Source organism: Hippocampus comes, unplaced genomic scaffold (assembly GCF_001891065.2).
Source record: "Hippocampus comes isolate QL1 unplaced genomic scaffold, H_comes_QL1_v1.1 scaffold205, whole genome shotgun sequence".
NCBI lineage: Eukaryota > Metazoa > Chordata > Actinopteri > Syngnathiformes > Syngnathidae > Hippocampus > Hippocampus comes.
In genome coordinates this window covers 317770-334992 of record NW_017804874.1, presented here as the reverse complement: position 1 = coordinate 334992, position 17223 = coordinate 317770, and the positions used below count along the sequence as shown (strand labels likewise).

The following is a 17223-nucleotide window of genomic DNA, read 5'->3' as shown; positions in this document are numbered from 1 at the left end:
ACTGTGATTTGTTTCTCTGCAAGGGTGATATGGTAATGTCCTCAAGACACTCTTTTAATTTACTAAATACTTAGGTTAAGCCCACATGGAGTGTACATGGATAATTTCCAAACATATATCTTCCTACTTCCAGTGTGAAAAAGATCCAAGCACACACAGTGGGATGAAAAAAAACAAAACTCTGCCCAAATGATAACACATCTATTGGCTATCAAGCACATTTCGGGCAATCACACAGTTGAAAAAGCAACTGCAGTGCGAGGCGTTTTTTGATACTTAATTTCTTTAGCCCTTTGAGACGTTACATGTTCATGTACTGACTCGGTACAATGCTTGTCTATAACGAGACTGTGAGACAAAATGAATTCATGTATTGGAGCTCATATTAGGAATTGAATCTGTGAGACTGGCAAGCCACAGTATGATATTTTTTTTGCTGCTCTTAAGAGGCATTGCTGGCGCCATTAAAAGGACTTTTTGGCTCAACAATACGTCGGGGTTCGTCAGCATTCTCATGAGATGAATTGCACTCAATCCTACCATTGTCGAAAAGGAAATTGGCACACACAAGGGATAGTTGTTTTTTAAAAAATATATACGTATGATGAGTGACACACACACACACACACACACACACACACACACACACGGTTTTCCTCATCTCTCAACAAACATTTTTTTTCTGAAGTCGTTACCCCAAACTATACTAAAAGGCCAACGTGAATGTTTTTGTTGAAAAATATCTGTGTGCGGTAATGCTCCATACAAAATAAAGGTCACTTCATAAAAGAAGACCTGAATGAAAGCAGAATGAAGCTAATGTCTAGAAATGAAGAAAACTACAAGTAAATAGTATGACTATGCTGCTGATGACCTGTTTTGAGGTCACGAGATGGCGTAGCACCGAGCATTTCTTTAAATGTTACGTTTCTTTCCTCACAAATAGTCATTTGTTGGCCTTTTGAATTAATAGCTTCCACACCATCGACATTCTCCCTATAGCCACATTTAGTACATTGTGTGAATATGTATAAGATCGAGATTTAATATTTTCTGGTCTTCTGCTTTAATTAGTGGGGGCCTCTTTAATTCAAATCCGCGGGCTGATTTGAGGGCTCTGTACATCCCTGCAAGATGGGGATTTGGTCAGTGTGCTGGCAAAACATCAACTGAGCAGTTCAAATTTATTTGATCACTTGCTTTGTCGTCATGATTTGCACAGCTGATGATTGACAACAGCATTTTTGAAAAGAAATCATTCCACCCATCAGTCAGATTAATTTAGTGAGTTTAATAACATCTGTTCAGTCATTTTACAGAGAAAGGGCATTAAAATACTGTCACTGCCTTGCTAATTTGATGTGTGTTTTGCAATCTTTGTCTGAATAGAAATAACCATAAAAAAATTAACTGAAAGGAAATAATGGATGGGGAAAATATCAAATTAGGTTGAAATAATGAAACCTGAAATCAGTGATTTATCATTAAGAAAGGGTAGACCTCTACAGAACCTTTAAATGTGTTTCAGGATTTAAAGTATATGATAATCTGGTTGTGATTCGCGGTTCTCGCAGAGGATATTTTGAACATCATCTGTCATCTGTCTGATTTACACCCCCAAACGTAATGTGATGGTCTACAGTAATTGTTGGGTTGCTTTTTTTTTTTTTTTGGCGTGTTTATTTATCATCGAAGACATAATAACCTAATTGGCAAGCATTGTTTGTCATTGCTACACGATGATGAATTTGCAAGGCAGGCTGACATAATGTTTAAAAATGTAATAAATAAGACATTGTTGGTATTGCTGGCAGCATCTGCTTTTTCGTGTGAATTTTCTATATAATGAGATCATTTGCATGAAATCTGCATTAATGCATCGGCTTACCTTGAAACAAACGTCTGAAGCAGAAAAAGTGATTTATCTCAGATGCTTCCTTTACGTGCATGAATGAAGTGGTGAATATGTGTGCTAGATTTACACCACATGATTTACATGACACAGTTGCCATTATTATTAGTTTTTTTTCACTCACAAATATAGGATCATTCGAACAATGATACCTGGCAAAATGGAGACCATAGCCACCGAGATTAAATCTTGAGTATTACACATTTTTGCGTGTTTTCCTCTTCATAGAGGCGTTCACTACAAAGAGTATGTCACTTCACGAGAGAAACGCATCCGCCATAAAGTACAAAACACATGACATGTCTTGCCACATTACACAATGCGGCACTGTGAAAATGTGCAGGACTCTCGCATGCAAGCATTGACATATTCATTGCCGATACACCTGCATACAGAGCCTTGTTTTCAGTAACACAGCGATTGGCTGTTGCAGATCAGACTGGCCATCAATCAAATAATTATGACATCACTGTTTCTTTGTATTTTTAATGTCTTGGTGATAACTAGCTCAACATTAGTATTTCACAACACAAAAATTGTTATTATGATAAAATAAAAGACTGTATTTTCCGCACTATAAGGCGCTTTGGAGTATAAGGCGCACCTTCGATGAATGGCCTATTTTAAGATTGTTTTTGTGTATATGACGCACCACATTACAACTCACATAGAATAGCAGCCACAATAGTGGCTAAAGTTGCGTGATGCATCCACTAAATCAGAATACTGATCCGTATAAAATATGCATCGGATTAGAAGGCACACTGTCGGCTTTTGAGAAAATTGAATACTTTTAGGGGCGCCTTATTGTGCGGTAAATACGGTATTAATAACAATAACAAAAACGTTACTTTTAGAAATCCTAGCCATCAGCCTGGTGGGCGGTACCGAGAAACAGAACACAGCCAGCTTTCTGAACTAGCTGGATTGATCGTTAGGGAAATAGATGTCCATAGGAAATTGATATTCTCTGACTGTACACCAAGTGGCAGTGTTGCTATAAAAATAGTGTTGGGGTGAAATACCCTGTTAAGATAATGCATTGTTTGGCTACACTGTCTGTTATTTTGCCTCCTGACACCAGATACTCAACCTGGTGAGGGACGAAAACCCGCTTCCGTCCTTGCTTAATCTGTCCTTTAAAAAAAAAAACAAAAAAGGAAAAAAACAACTTTTCGTGTATATATATATATATATATATATATATATATATATATATATAAACTGCTCCAAAAAATAAAGGGAACACTGAAACAGCACAGTAAAACTATTTTTTTGAGCAATATAAACATATACATAAAAAACGGGTGGTGGTCAACTGGTTAGTGCGTTGGCTGCACAGTGCAGAGGTACAGGGTTCGATTCTGCCCTTCCTTTGTGGCATATGCATATTCTCCTTGTGCCTGTGAGTGTTTTGTGAGGGTAATCCGGTTTCCTCCCACATTCCAAAAACATTGATAGCAGGTTAATGGATCACTCTAAATTGTCCTTAGGTGTGAGTGTGGATGGTTGTTCGTCTGTGTGTTCCCTGCGATTGGCTGGCAACCAGTTCAAGGTGTCCCCCGCCTACTGCCCAAGGACAGCTGGGATAGGCTCCAGCACCTTCCACGACCCTTGTGAGGATAAGGGGATCCGACAATGGATGGATGGATGGATGATTTGGCAATCATTGTATTCTGTTTTTATTTTTGTTTCACACAACGTACAAACTTCCTTGGAATTGGATTTGTATATGAGTCACCGACAAGGACGCCAGAGTCTTGATTGAGCCTGATGAGGTCCAGTCATTTTTCAAACACAGTTGGCCAAGGGAGCCACAGTGCCAGATGGCATTTCTGGATTTCTTCTAAAAATCTGTGCGGAGGAGTTGACACCTGCACCGTGTCCTCCCTTTCAAAATCTGTAGATCAGCACAGCATCTGCACGTGCTGGAAGAAATCAGTTATAATTGCGGGATCCACAAAACTCTGTCCAAAGGAAAATATTGATATTCGCCCTGTTGCGCTAACATCAAATACAATCAAATGTTTTGAGAAGATATTGGCGTCTTAGTGTCAAATAAAATCAAATTTTTTGAGACAATATTGGTGTCCTCACTCAAGAAGGAGGTCGACTCACTGCTCGATCCTTTTCAGTTTGCCGATAAGCAGGGGAGTAACACAGACTATGTTATTAATACTATTACTTATCTGGTCACCAACCATGTGGAAGACATGTTTGGCATCTCGATTTTAGCTCAGCGTTTAATACGCTGCAGCCGCGTTTACTGAGGGAGAAACTGAAGAACAGGCATGTTAATCGCTGCATTCTGAAATGGTTCACGTCCTTTCTAACTAACCGTGTGCAGCATGTCAGAGTTAACGGTGTCCTCTCAGAGTTCAGACTCTCCGGCAGTGGTTATCGACATGGATGTGTCAGTTCCCCCTGTGCCCTCTCACATTATAAACCAACAATTGTATAAAGGTCCACCCTGATAACTATCTCATCAAATTTTCAGATGGCACTGCCATCTTGGGCTTTCTGCACAAAGATGAGAGTTCAGCATCTTACCATTCTGAGATCTGTAACTTTGCTCAGTGATGTGACTCTATCTGATGCAGATGTAAAGCAAACGGAAGAAATGGTGTTCAATCTTAAAGCTGTGAATGACTTGAGGGCCGGGGGCTCATCCACAATGAACCCATCACTGCTTGATACCTTATGCAGCCTGTCTTTGGTCTCAAGGCAGTTAAATGTTTAATCTCCCTTCCTGACTTCACTTTTTGATCGATATTTTTTACCACGGGTGGACCTTTGCCAAAGACCCCAAAATCATACAGCTTAGCGCAGTGATTCTAAAGTGGTGGGTTGTGGATCTATTTTGGGTGGGTCGAGGACAGATAGTAAAAAAAATATATATGTATTTGTACTCACATGTTTATTTATTTATTTGTGTGTGTGTGTGTGTGTGTGTGTGTGTGTGTATACAGTACAGAGGTGTACCAAATTCCCAGATGGAAAATATTAGGGAACCGACAAGAAATGTTGCTAACTTGTGCACACACAAACCATCAGACAGCACACAGTACCCAACACAAAAACAAATGCAAGAGCAAGAAGTTGCCGTCACAAAAACGGTACAAAGTTGAAGACAGAGATTTTGGAGTTGTTTAAGTCAACAAAGAGAGAGTTCCTCTTACATGCAATGCTTGAACTTCCACGGTGATCACACAAAAATCAAAAGTTGCACAGAAATAGGTGTAGAGTGAAACGAAACTATCTGTGGTTGTTTCTTTGGTTAAGACGACTATTTAAGTGGTGTATGATGGCATACTTACTGTATATTATGTACCACAAAAAGCATCAAAGTTCGGTTTAATGTGAACCTTGCCACTATTTAGAATATAACTCTAAATAATTCATCAATGCCAAGAGTTTGGAACTGGAAATGAAATACAATGGTTATTTAATGGTGTAGAACTATTGCAGAATCCTCATGACATATTAAAAAGTTGTGAAATATTTATTTCTCACCTTCACAGTTTGTCCGGCTTCAGGACCATCCTAGAGGGAACATAAAGATGTCATTAGAAAAGATTCAGAAATTCTGAAGTATTTCAAGGTGCCCTTCCCTCATAATCCATTTCCCACCACTGTTTTATGCATGCCACATGTCAAAATGTGTCTCTGACACATAAGGGTGACATTTGTGCAGTTTGTGGATTAGATACAATAGTCCAAAAAAAGGCAAAAGGCTTGCAAAATGCTCATACTTGAATTCAGCGCTGCTGTGATGCAGGATAATGACTCATTATCAGGGGTGCACATAAGCGGTGCGTGGTTGCCCCTATGCGCACCGAAAACATTAAATTGCGGAGCAGATACAAGACTGTCACTGCTAAACCAATCAACTACATTGCGGTCAGGCCGGCCTCAATTTGAAGTGATGGTAGCCGCCACAAAGATTGCTTCCGAGGGCCAACTTCCAAATATAATCAAAGTCAAGCATTGATATCCATGTACCATATGACTGGTTTCATTTTTATTTTGAAGTTGACCCTCAAGGTACCTTGCATAGGAGCCTAGGAATAACCATTGTGGCAGCTGGCTTGACTACGCTGACCCCCCCACTAACTGCTACATTCACCGTGAGACGGTCAGTAGGAGGGCTGCCAGTGAGATAGTTATCTCCATGTCGCTGCGCTGCGACCTTGACACTCCATCCAAATATGTCTTCACACAAAAGTGGTGCGCGGTGTAAAAAAAGAGTGATCACAAAGGATGAGCTGCCAGTGAGATAGTTATCTCCATGTCGCTGCGCGGTGCAAAAAAAGAGTGATCACAGAGGATGGCTGCCATTTTTCGAAAAGGCCATGCAACTCAATTGTGTTAAATATAAATTGTGGAAACATAATTTATAAAACAATGAAGCTGAGCAATGTTATTTCTAAATGTTTCTGAATGCATCACATCAATCACGGGACAAGGTGTGGAGAGAGCAGATGCTATGCTACTGAGAGAGGAGTTGAGCCGATGTCAGACGTGTCACAGACAAACGTAGTGTCTCGTAGCCGACTTTGAATTGTCTTGATGCGTCGCAGACCGTGTAGTGTGACACACGAAATGTTTGGTCGCGAGGTGTCTGGAAGTTTTCACGACAAAGAATGGCTGGCATGTCAGAATTTTTGTTCATCTTGCCGCATAGTGTGACATGTTTTGATTGGTTCTTCAGCAATGACCAATAGGAAGACAGTGCCCTCGTACTTATGATGAGAAACTGGACATGGCGCACACCATCACAATGTGGTCTACAGCATGTAACAAGTGACTTGAACTTGTTGGGGGTTGGGGGGGATAGACAGTCCATACCCCCCATCCCCCAACCCAGGAATGGGTTCATATTCTTTTTTTTTTTTTTTTTTGCCTTTTCTGAACATAGGAATAATGCATATACACATAGCGCCTCGGTTGACATGGCTTTGACAGCTGCTTGTCCCGCCTCCCCGACAGGCCTGCGCTGATGGACTGAATCTTGACGAATGCATGCAACGACTGAGAACGGTCTGCTCATTGACGGCCTTGTCGTGTGTCATCTCACCCGGTCCAAGATGCAGAATGATATTTATCTGGTAGTCTGACGACAAAAACAGCGCTGCAATTTGACAAGGCCATTAGTCCATGTGTACGCTTTGCCTCAGGCTGTTGTTGCTCTGCCTCAGCGTAGGCTACGGGCCACAGTAGCCGTGTTTTTGATTTATTCTAAAGGGTGAGATAAACAACTAACGTCTGATGTATTAGACGGTGCACATAGGAGGTGTCCTCAAAATGACGTCATGAAAGGGGAGAAGCAGTAACATGGGGAGAGGCGGTGTTTACTGAATGTAGTATCTTACTTCTGGGTTAGAAAAATAGTGAAAATAACTCCAACTTCATCAGAAATTAGATCACTACTGTGCCAAAGGTACGATGTAATCATATCAATATATACATCAATAGTTCACTGTGGAAAGCTTGAATTGCATGACATGACTCTTTAATAAGCTGTCATTGTGTAGCCCTGGTATTTGATGTTGTAGAACGGAAATAAAACTGAGGGAAAAAGTCCCACACTCCAAAAGGGCCCAACATAACTTTGTTTTCAGCTTGTCAGCGTCCCTCGCCGCTGGCGTCCACCAACGGGTTCATCGATTACTGCCACGATAGGTACCGATCACCTTATGGACACAGCTCCACTCGGCCACCTCAATAATTCAAGTGAAGAATTTGGTCCACTCTTCCCCAATACGTGGGCAAAGTTCTGCCAGACGTGGCACTTGAAGATCCTGACAGGGGAATCTGCAAGACATTCCCAACAGACCCTTACAATATGTTTGAGTCTGCCAGGTTGGAGCGGCATCTTCCCTGATTATCGGAGAAAACACACCATTAGGTGGTGATCGGTTGATAGCTTCTCTCCATTTTCACGTGAGTGTCGCAAGATATGCAGCCGTAAGTCACATGAAAGAACCACAAAGTCCGTCTTTGAACTGTGTTTTTCCTTGCTTGGTCAAGGCCACATGGGCCCCCAGTAGACCCAGACCCAGATGAAATGTGCCTGATAGTGTGCGCCTGGTCGCCAGGCCTGCAAAAATGTGATGCAGCCGGCACATCTGGGAATGATTCGGCTTGTCCAAAAGGAACAGCATGTCTCTCTTTGCCTCGTCCTCATCAATACTGATTAATTGTCTTATCATAAACACATTGGCTGCGAATGGGGATAGCTGGCCAGGAGCTAGCTGGAGCTTAACGGCGGCTACATCGTCATCGCGTAAAGTGAGAGCCACCTCCTACACCACCAACACAAGTCTTTCGCCTCTCTCAGAAGGCAATGCTGATAAATGTTAATTACTGTATAAGGTTTTATAATTAAAGATTTAAGTAAATATGTGTACTGCTGTAGTCTTTGTCTCAAATATGGAAAGTATAATCATTCATTCATTTTCCAAACCGCTTTATCCTCATAGGGTCGCGGGGGGTGCTGGAGCCCCCTATCCCAACTGTCTTTGGGCAGTAGGCGGGGGACACCCTGAACCGGTTGCCATCCAATTGCAGAGCACACAGACGCGAACAACCATTCGCACTCACACCTCGGGACAATTTGGAGTGTTCAATCAGCCTGCCATGCATGTTCTTGGAATGTGGGAGGAAACCGGAGGACCCGGAGAAAACCCACGCAAGCACGGGGAGAACATGCAAATTCCACACAGGAAGGCCGGAGCTGGAATGGTGAAGTTGACACGCTAACCAGTCGACTACCGACCATTAACCGTGATAAGTGAGGGAACACTGTATCAACTTTCTAACCAGTTAAACTAGTCCCTGCATTGCGTGTTCACGTTCTCACGTCCTTGTTGACAAATGCTGCAATACTTCTAATTTCAATCATTTGTATTGCATTCAAGGGTGATGCTCAGCAGTGGGAACATCAATTAAAGCTTTAGAATTTGAAACCTATCCTGATAAGGTCCTTGGTTTCAAAACTTGGTGTGGGGGTGGTTGTTATGTTGGTTAGCCCCACTATTTTCTAAGAGTACAGAACAACTCAATGACTGGCACATTTTCAGAAATAGGAACATGGAAGCTTTACTTTCTTGTTTAACTTTCACATTCAATAGATGGGCAGGTATCTCAGACACCAACTATTTGTATACAAACACTATTATTCATTTTTGTAGAATATGTCCCTGTTAATAAGTCATGAACATGCTCTTCTAATACAGTACAACATTGTAACCCTTTGAAATAATTAAACATGACTAAACTGTTTTATTTGCTACAAAAATCAAGCACTCAATTTTGTTCATAGTAATCATTAAATGCAGATGTTAGTGAATGAATAAATACATCAGATGAGGTTTAATAATCTTGTCCCTGCACTGATTAGAGAACAAAAAAAAAAAAAAAAAATCTCTTCTGTTGCCCAAAACGTTTTCTTCTTATCATCAACCCTAGATGAGTTGTGTCACACTATTTTTCACGGGAATGGCACACTGATGAGAAAAATGGATATCTCCTGCAGAGAGTAGTACTTTAATGTGGTGTCTGGGAAAAAAAAAGGGAGCTGTCATGAGTTAATCTTACAATCTTAATCTCAGTGATCAATTTCCCAGTCAAAGAAAGTGACATCAAGGTAAAGGTTGCTCTTTGCTGGGTTTTTTTTTCCCTCTGGTTTTCTTGCCAACCTGTGAAACAATTTTGTCTGAGGGGCCCACAGTGCAGGTAAGGTGCTATTTTCATATTAGCATATATATCACCCGTTATGCAAAAAGGGCTTTTCAATCTGAGGTGAGAGCCTGTCTGTAAAACGTTCGTAGGTGTCAGAGATGGCCCTGAATTCCATGTCTCTCCTCTCGTGTTGACTGTTTGACACAAGAGTGGATCAAGGTGTAAAATGTTGATGTAATGAAAGTACAGTTTGATACAATTTGTTTTTTGACTTTAAATGATGACTATGTTTTGAAAATCTATTGCTTTGGCTTTTTAAAACAAAAGTCCATATAATTATAGACATATACTATACAATAATGGAAAAAAAGGTTGGTTGTCATTGGAACATTCACAAATTAGACATCATCATCATTTAAAAAGGTGTCAAGGTGTGTGCACAGCACAAACAAAAATCTATAGGCATGGTCAGAACGTAATATGGATTCAACCAATCATAACATTCAAGGCCGCTTCCACTTGTTTTACACAATGCTTATGGAGTTAGTGGCAATAGGCTTCGAAAATAGCAGATTGCTGAATGCAACCATTTCTAAACAAATATGTCAACATTGCAAAGAACCATTGAAGGCATTTCACCCTAATACTTCCAGTGACTGTAGTAATTTCTATTTAATTAGGAAATCAGAGTTGAACATTTGAATCCAGAAAATCATGACATGTTTAATCCTGTGTCACAAAAGCGAAAATAATGTTGTTGGTGTTTTTACCTGAATGGCAATGGTGAGAGATGTGGCGTTGAAATGCTTTTCCACCAGGTTGGCAACTCTCTGGGTAGCGCTGAATAAATCTGTCACTTCATCTGGTCGAAGATCTCGAAAACGCTCCACTTGTCTCAGTGGGCAAACCAATACATCTGAAAAGGTTCTGTTAAGGAAGTTTGGAATTACAGAAAAAGTCACAGACTCTTAATATTTTGTATTTATTCATTTGCCAGCCCTTGGCAAGTTTTGAGCACAAAATACTCCATCCATCCATTTATTTTCTCATCCATTTAGCGTCATGAAGGTCACGGGCATTCATGAGGCTCTCCCAGCTGTCTTTGGGCAGTAGGCAGGGTACACCCTGAGCTGGTCGCCAGCCAATCGCAGGGCACGACACTCATGAAAATGCAACACTTTCCTGGTGGCAGGGAATACCTTGACTCAATGGCTAATGTCAATAAAGTTATTATCGGGCAGTGGCTATTGGCGGGTCACTGAAATGTAACCTCACAATCTCATGACATTCAAGTTTCTGCAAATAGAGGACACGGATGAGGACACAAAAATACAAGAATGAATGTTTAATACTTAAAATAGGTGGAGTCATAGGAACTAGATCTGGAGGGCTGGCACAAAACACCAAACAGGACAGAAATTAATTGCAAATGGGTTCCTCCATCGGGTTAATTCTGAAGCAGATCTTTTTTCATCTATGTGAGTTGAAGATCATCATCAAAAATGAGTGTAACATAATTCGTTTGTGTAAAAGCATGGCAAACATGCACACACATACTGTATTTAACTTTGCATTCCTGCATGTAACCTTGAAATTAGGTCTAAATATTTTAGGCAGAAGTGCTGCATTTGCAAGAATTCGCAGGTGGGTTGTCATTTTATGGTCGCTTTAACTTGAGAGCAGGGTTTACTTTTGTGTGTGACAGCTAATTTCATAACTTCGCCTCAATCCTACCTGAGATTGCGTTAAAAACTGCAGTCCTGTTTTTGTTTTAACTCCTCACTTAAAAAAAATAAAAATAAGCATCCAAGCAAAAAGTTGTTAGATTAGATTAGATTAGATATCCTTTATTTGTCCCACACTGGGGAAATTTACAGCCTTCAGCAGCAAGATTGTGGGTAGAAAGAAGAGAAAAGAAAACACTGTTCAATTAAGTGCAATATAAATACAAACATGGATAAGGTCAATAATTAAGTGCAATATAATACAATAGTCACAGTACTATTCACATATGTTGTCATATCATTTAAATAATTCTATGATTTATTTATTTATTCATTTTTTTATTCAGCAGCCTGACAGCAGTCGGTAGGAACGAGCGGCGGTATCTCTCCGTCTTGCAACGCGGGTGTAACAGTCTCTGACTGAAGGAGCTACCGAGTGCTGTCAGGGCTGGCTGGAGGGGGTGGGAGGGACTGTCCAACATAGCTTCTAGCTTAGCTAGCATCCTGCTGTTGCCCACCTCCTCCAGAGTGTCGAGGGAGCAGCCCAGGACAGAAGCTCTGACCTTTCCTAATCAGGGTGTCCGTGTTCGTCGACCAGTCCAGTTTGTTGTTGAGAAGAACACCCAGGTACTTGTAGGAGGTCACCCTCTCTATGTCCATACCCTGGATGTTCATCAGTGCTGGTGAGGACTGTTGCCTGCAGAAATCCACAACCAACTCCTTAGTTTTCCTAGGGTTGATCTGGAGTTGATTCTGCTGGCACCAGTCCACAAAGTCCTTCGTCAGTCGCTTGTACTCCCGATCGTCCCCCTCTGTAATGAGGCCAACAATCGCAGAGTCATCGGAGAACTTCTGAAGGTGGCAGTTTGGAGTGGCATGTTCCTCATGTTTTTGAGATTGTTTGGTGAAAATTGCAGCTGTCTATGAGCGTGGCATGAATGCGCGGCTGCAATGGGGAAATGCCAGTATTTTAACTAAAGGTAATGTCTCACACCACATATTAAAAAAAATAAATAAATAAAATAAAATAAAATAAAATAAATAAAATAAATGTTCATTTTTGGAGCAGTGAACTTTATTCAAAACGTTGAATTATGAGCTACATCTAAAGTAGTTCGTTTTAAAATTCGTTTTAAAATGTGGAAACTGAACTTTGAACTATAGTTCCCAAAGAAAATCTACTTTTCCAATACTGGTGCCATCATTGTGGCCAAAGCATACGCCATCGAAAGGCCACTGAGTGGAAACAACCCAAAATTTGACATTATCGGTGGAAAATGCAATTCGTTTGAGAGCCAATGTATTTATATTTTCAAAATTAATGTTACTATATTTTGTTTACTCTGTGTAATGCATCCATTCATCCATTTTCTGAACCGCTTTATCCTCACAAAGGTTGCGGGGGTGCTGGAGCCTATCCCAGCCGTCTTCGGGCAGTAGGTGGGGGTCACCCTGAACTGGTTGCCAGCCAATTGCAAGGCACACACGGACGAACAACCATCCGGGCTCAAACTCACACCTAGGGTCAATTTAGAATGTTCAATCTGCCTGCCATGCATGTTTTTGGAATGTGGGAGGAAACCAGAGTACCCGGAGAAAACCCACGCAGGCGCGGGGAGAAAATGCAAACTCCACACAGGAAGGCCGGAACCAGAACCGAACCCATGACCTCTGCACTGTGAGGTCGACGCGCAAACCACTGGTCCACCGGGTAGCCCAAACCCACGCAGGCACGGGGAGAACATGCAAATTCCACAAAGAAGGTCGGAGCCGGATCGAAGCCACGACACCTCTGCACTGTGAGGTCAACGCGCTAACCAGTCGATCTGTGTAATCCCTCAAGTGGAAATTCAACCCACACTCACAGTCCAATGCAGAGTACAGTATATATTGTGTCTCACACCAAACATGCAACCAGTTTACACACACATGCATCCGTGCAAGGAGAAACACGAAAGACTGAAAGAGACACGCAAACAGTGCTGCATCATTTGAGCTGGGGGCGTTTGGACAATGCCTTGCTCAAGGGCACATCAACAAGAGCCAGTCAGCAGATTAATTCTCTCTCCAAAAACGAGTTGCTCTGATTTACATTTTTGTCCAGAGCGGGACTCGAGTCTTGCAAATGATTTACTGATGCCCCAGTGGGGTCAGAATACAGATACTAAAAAGAGACAAAGACAAAATCATGTTACGGGTGAGAAAAACAAAGGAAAACTGAAGTTCACTCCACCTAAGAAAAAGCATCATGTTTTCAGATGATCAAATCTTAGCATTTCATGCCACAGTGGCCTCATCTGCGAGCACTTCAACCCAAGAGCTACTTCCACAAATGATCAAATGTTTTCTTTGTGCACTTGTCTGTGCGTGTGAGTAGATTTACGACTTCTCCAATAGGGAGAAAATCATGTCACATGGGTTGCTATCTTAATTTCTTCTGCCTCCCTCTGGTGACGGAAGTCGGTGACTTGAAAGATGAGATGTGGCGAGGATTGCGAAGCACAGAGGCAGTAGGCAAGCTATTGTTTTCTTTGTCTTACGGGATCCATAATATTTTTCGACAAACATTACATGATCTCTTGAATACCATGCTGGATCTGAAGCATTGATCTTGTAGTATATGTGGTATATGTCTCAACTTGTTATTTCTGTCTGCGCAATAAAGCCCTTTTCACACTGCACTTGGTTTTTATGGTGCTCATAGCAGGATACGACGCAGTATGGTGCAAGGGCAAAGGCCTCTTGGTGCAAGCCTGTCAATATTTATTGCTAAGATATAGAAGAGATAGTAGCCTGGTGCTCTTTTTTCTGCTGCTTTAGTCGTAATTACAACAAGAAGTACAACAAGAAGTGCTTTGCTCATAATATGGGCAGGGGTGTACGCAGGTCCGGCTAACATGACAATGGCCCCAGTCATCTACCTGGAAGGGGGATACAAGAATCCAATCAACATAAATCTAATTAGGTGCACATATGTTGGAGATCAGTCATAGATTAACCCTTTCATGCACCCACCCTGTAACCTGGTAACATGATAAGCTGTCCACTGTAGTAAGCGCTGTCCGTGAAAAGGTTAACATGTATGTTGAAGGGCCATCCTGCAGGGATAAAGCGGTCATATACTTTGAGAAAGGTCTTTTCTCACCCCACCCCTCACTTTCTGTCCATGAAATACTTCGGGTCACGTGGAACGGATGCCAACTTGAGCTGCATATGTAACCTCAGGTCTTGTGCTTTCTATTCGGTCGGGTTTTGAGCTGACTTTTACCTCAGTGCACTGTGCTCCCAAACCTGATTTGCGATCCCTGAGTTGGATGGACACTGCGACATTATTCAAAACAAAACAACAAAAACAAAAAACATTACCGCATCTTGACCCCTTGACCACCCCCCATCTTTGATTTGTCTCGAGGGCTGTCCAATTTCTTCTTTTTAACTTTTGTTGTTCACCAGAGTCCAAAAATCCAGCCAAGAAAATTCTCAGTGCGACAGAGCTGTGCGGCAGTGGCCGTCAGACTGCTTGCGCATGAGTGTGCGTGACTGCATGCGTGTCCACGGGAAAATGACTGACTATTGGGCCACGCCTTCTGCCTCTACAGTCTCTGATGGGCCATGTTTGTAGCACCATAACAAGCTCATGAATAACAATCAATAATTAAGACAGAGGATTAAGATAAAGCCAGAGATGGATCATTTTTCAAAGGATCATTTTAATAGCCCTGTTCACACGGCACACATTTGGTCCGACGCTGCACCGAAATATTTTGTTGCGATGTATTTTACACCGGAGCAAATTTTGTGGAGCGTTCACACGTGCAAAGCCGCTGAGCGTGACAACTCCGGCGCAGCGTCGAAGCAGCTCCCTTGCGGTCACACGTGCACTTTCTGCTCCGGACCAAAACGACAGGAATGCGGAAGTAAAACAGGTTCGGGTCGGGCTTCTCTCTCGCGGACTTTTATTTATTTTTCTTTTAATAAATATTATGGTGGACACTATTCTGTCCTTGTTCAGAATAGATCCACTTGTCGGCAGTCGTGGAATAAAGACGTGTTTACAGTCAATCGTGTGTGCTCCTTATGACTGCCACAATATATGTTTTAAAAAATGTATACTAAAACAATGTGCGGATACTAAACTAAGGAATACTTGTTTTAAAACAAACAATTTGGATAAAACAGAGAATGCGATGTAATTTAATTGCTATTTAACTGCTAAACAGGAGCGCGGCCAGCCAGACCAGTGCGCACGTATGTTAATTTCGTTTAAACAATCTTATAGGAATAATTTCAAATATCTTTACCTATTTATTTGATTTGAATTATTCTATTTAAAGCCTAGTAAGCCGCAGGATTTCTCTGCGTAATTAAGCAAATGCACATCGAGATTTCTCTTTGTCTGGCCTCTTATTCTGTATTTCAGCGTTATTTCGTTGTGCAAATGCATTGATAATGTTCATAAAAATATGTAGATTATTTTAACCATAAGAAATCTTGTGTTTTTTTCTCCCAAAAATACTCACAAATAAAATATGAAATGTCGGGTTTGCTTCAGGCTCGGGCCTGCAAATCGGGCTCGGCTGACGTCACTGCTTTCTCGATTCTCATCTTGATCGTGAGCGCTGTCTTCACCGCTTAAATCGCCGACACTTTTACCGGGGACGGGGGTCCACGGCCGGGCTTCGTCTGTGTCGCTGGCCCCCTCGTCACTGTCGACCGGGGTCTGATTCCGTGCGTCTGGTAGCGAGCGTAGCGAGGCCACTCCCCCGCAAGCGAGCATTTGCTCTGGAGCAAATTTAATCCAGCTGCGTTCACACGTGCAGATTTGTTTCGGCGTAGCGTCGCAAACGAGCATTTGCACTGGAGCAAATTTTTAAACCACCTCCCTGAGGTGGATCAAATTTGGTCCGGAATAAGCTCTTTAGTGGAGCTACGCCGGAGCAAATGTGCACGTGTGAATGCTCGACTGGATTTATTTCGGAGCTGCGTCGGACCAAACGTTGCCGTGTGAACGGGGCTCTAGATATTCGACTGTCAGGTCACACTGTTTTAACATTTATGACAAAAATAACCGAAGGGCGAACGATCCTGATCATGAAGGATCCCTCAAAGGGTGCAGTCCCATCCAACTATCGGCCAATAACCTGTCTCTCCACAACATGGAAGCTCATGTCAGGCATCATTGCGGCTAAGATAAGTGGACACATGGATTAATACATGAGCAATACCGGCATTGGTAGAGATACCAGAGGAGCCAAACATCAGCTCCGGTTGACAGAACAGTCGCACAAGACTGCAGGTCCCAACATACCAACTTGTGCACAGCCTGGTTGATTACAAAAAAAGCCTCTGACTTGATGCCACAAACATGGATCACTGAATGCTTGGAGTTGTATAAGGTGAACAGGACCCTAAGAGCCTTCATTGCGAACTCGATGAGGATGTGGAAAACCACACTTTAAGCCAATGGCAAGCCACTTACCCAAGTGTCCATCAAATGTGGCATATACCAAAGTGATAAACTCTCCCCACTGCTGTTCTGCATCGGACTGAACCACCTAAGCCAAGTAATCGCCAATACTGGCTATGGATACCGCTTCAAAAATGGAGCTACGATCAGTCACCCCCCTAAATGGATGACATAAAGCTGTATGCTAAGAGCAAAAGGGACATAGACTCCCTGATCCACACAACCAGGATCTACAGCAGTGACATCGGGATGTCATTCGGGCTCGAGAAATGCAGTCGGATGGTGACTAAGAGAGGCAGGGCAGTCCACACTGAAGGGGTCTCACTCCCTGAAGGAACAATAGCAGACATTGAGGACAGCTACAAGTACCTCGGTATACCACAAGCCAACGGCAACCTCGAACTGGCAACAAGGAAAGCGGCCACGGCCAAATACCG

The 17223-nt window shown here is 42.2% G+C and overlaps 1 protein-coding gene across 1 annotated transcript in view; it reads right to left on the bottom strand.

Annotated features, from left to right (window-relative positions):
- The window catches only part of fhit (fragile histidine triad diadenosine triphosphatase), a 184422-nt gene that overhangs the window by 24642 nt on the left and 142557 nt on the right, over positions 1-17223 (bottom strand). The window contains exons 4-5 of the mRNA XM_019879640.1: positions 10366-10511; positions 5426-5455 (exon numbers count right to left, since the gene is read on the bottom strand). Of these exons, the coding sequence (XP_019735199.1) occupies positions 5426-5455; positions 10366-10511 (176 nt within the window). The remainder of the gene's footprint in view (positions 1-5425; positions 5456-10365; positions 10512-17223) is intronic.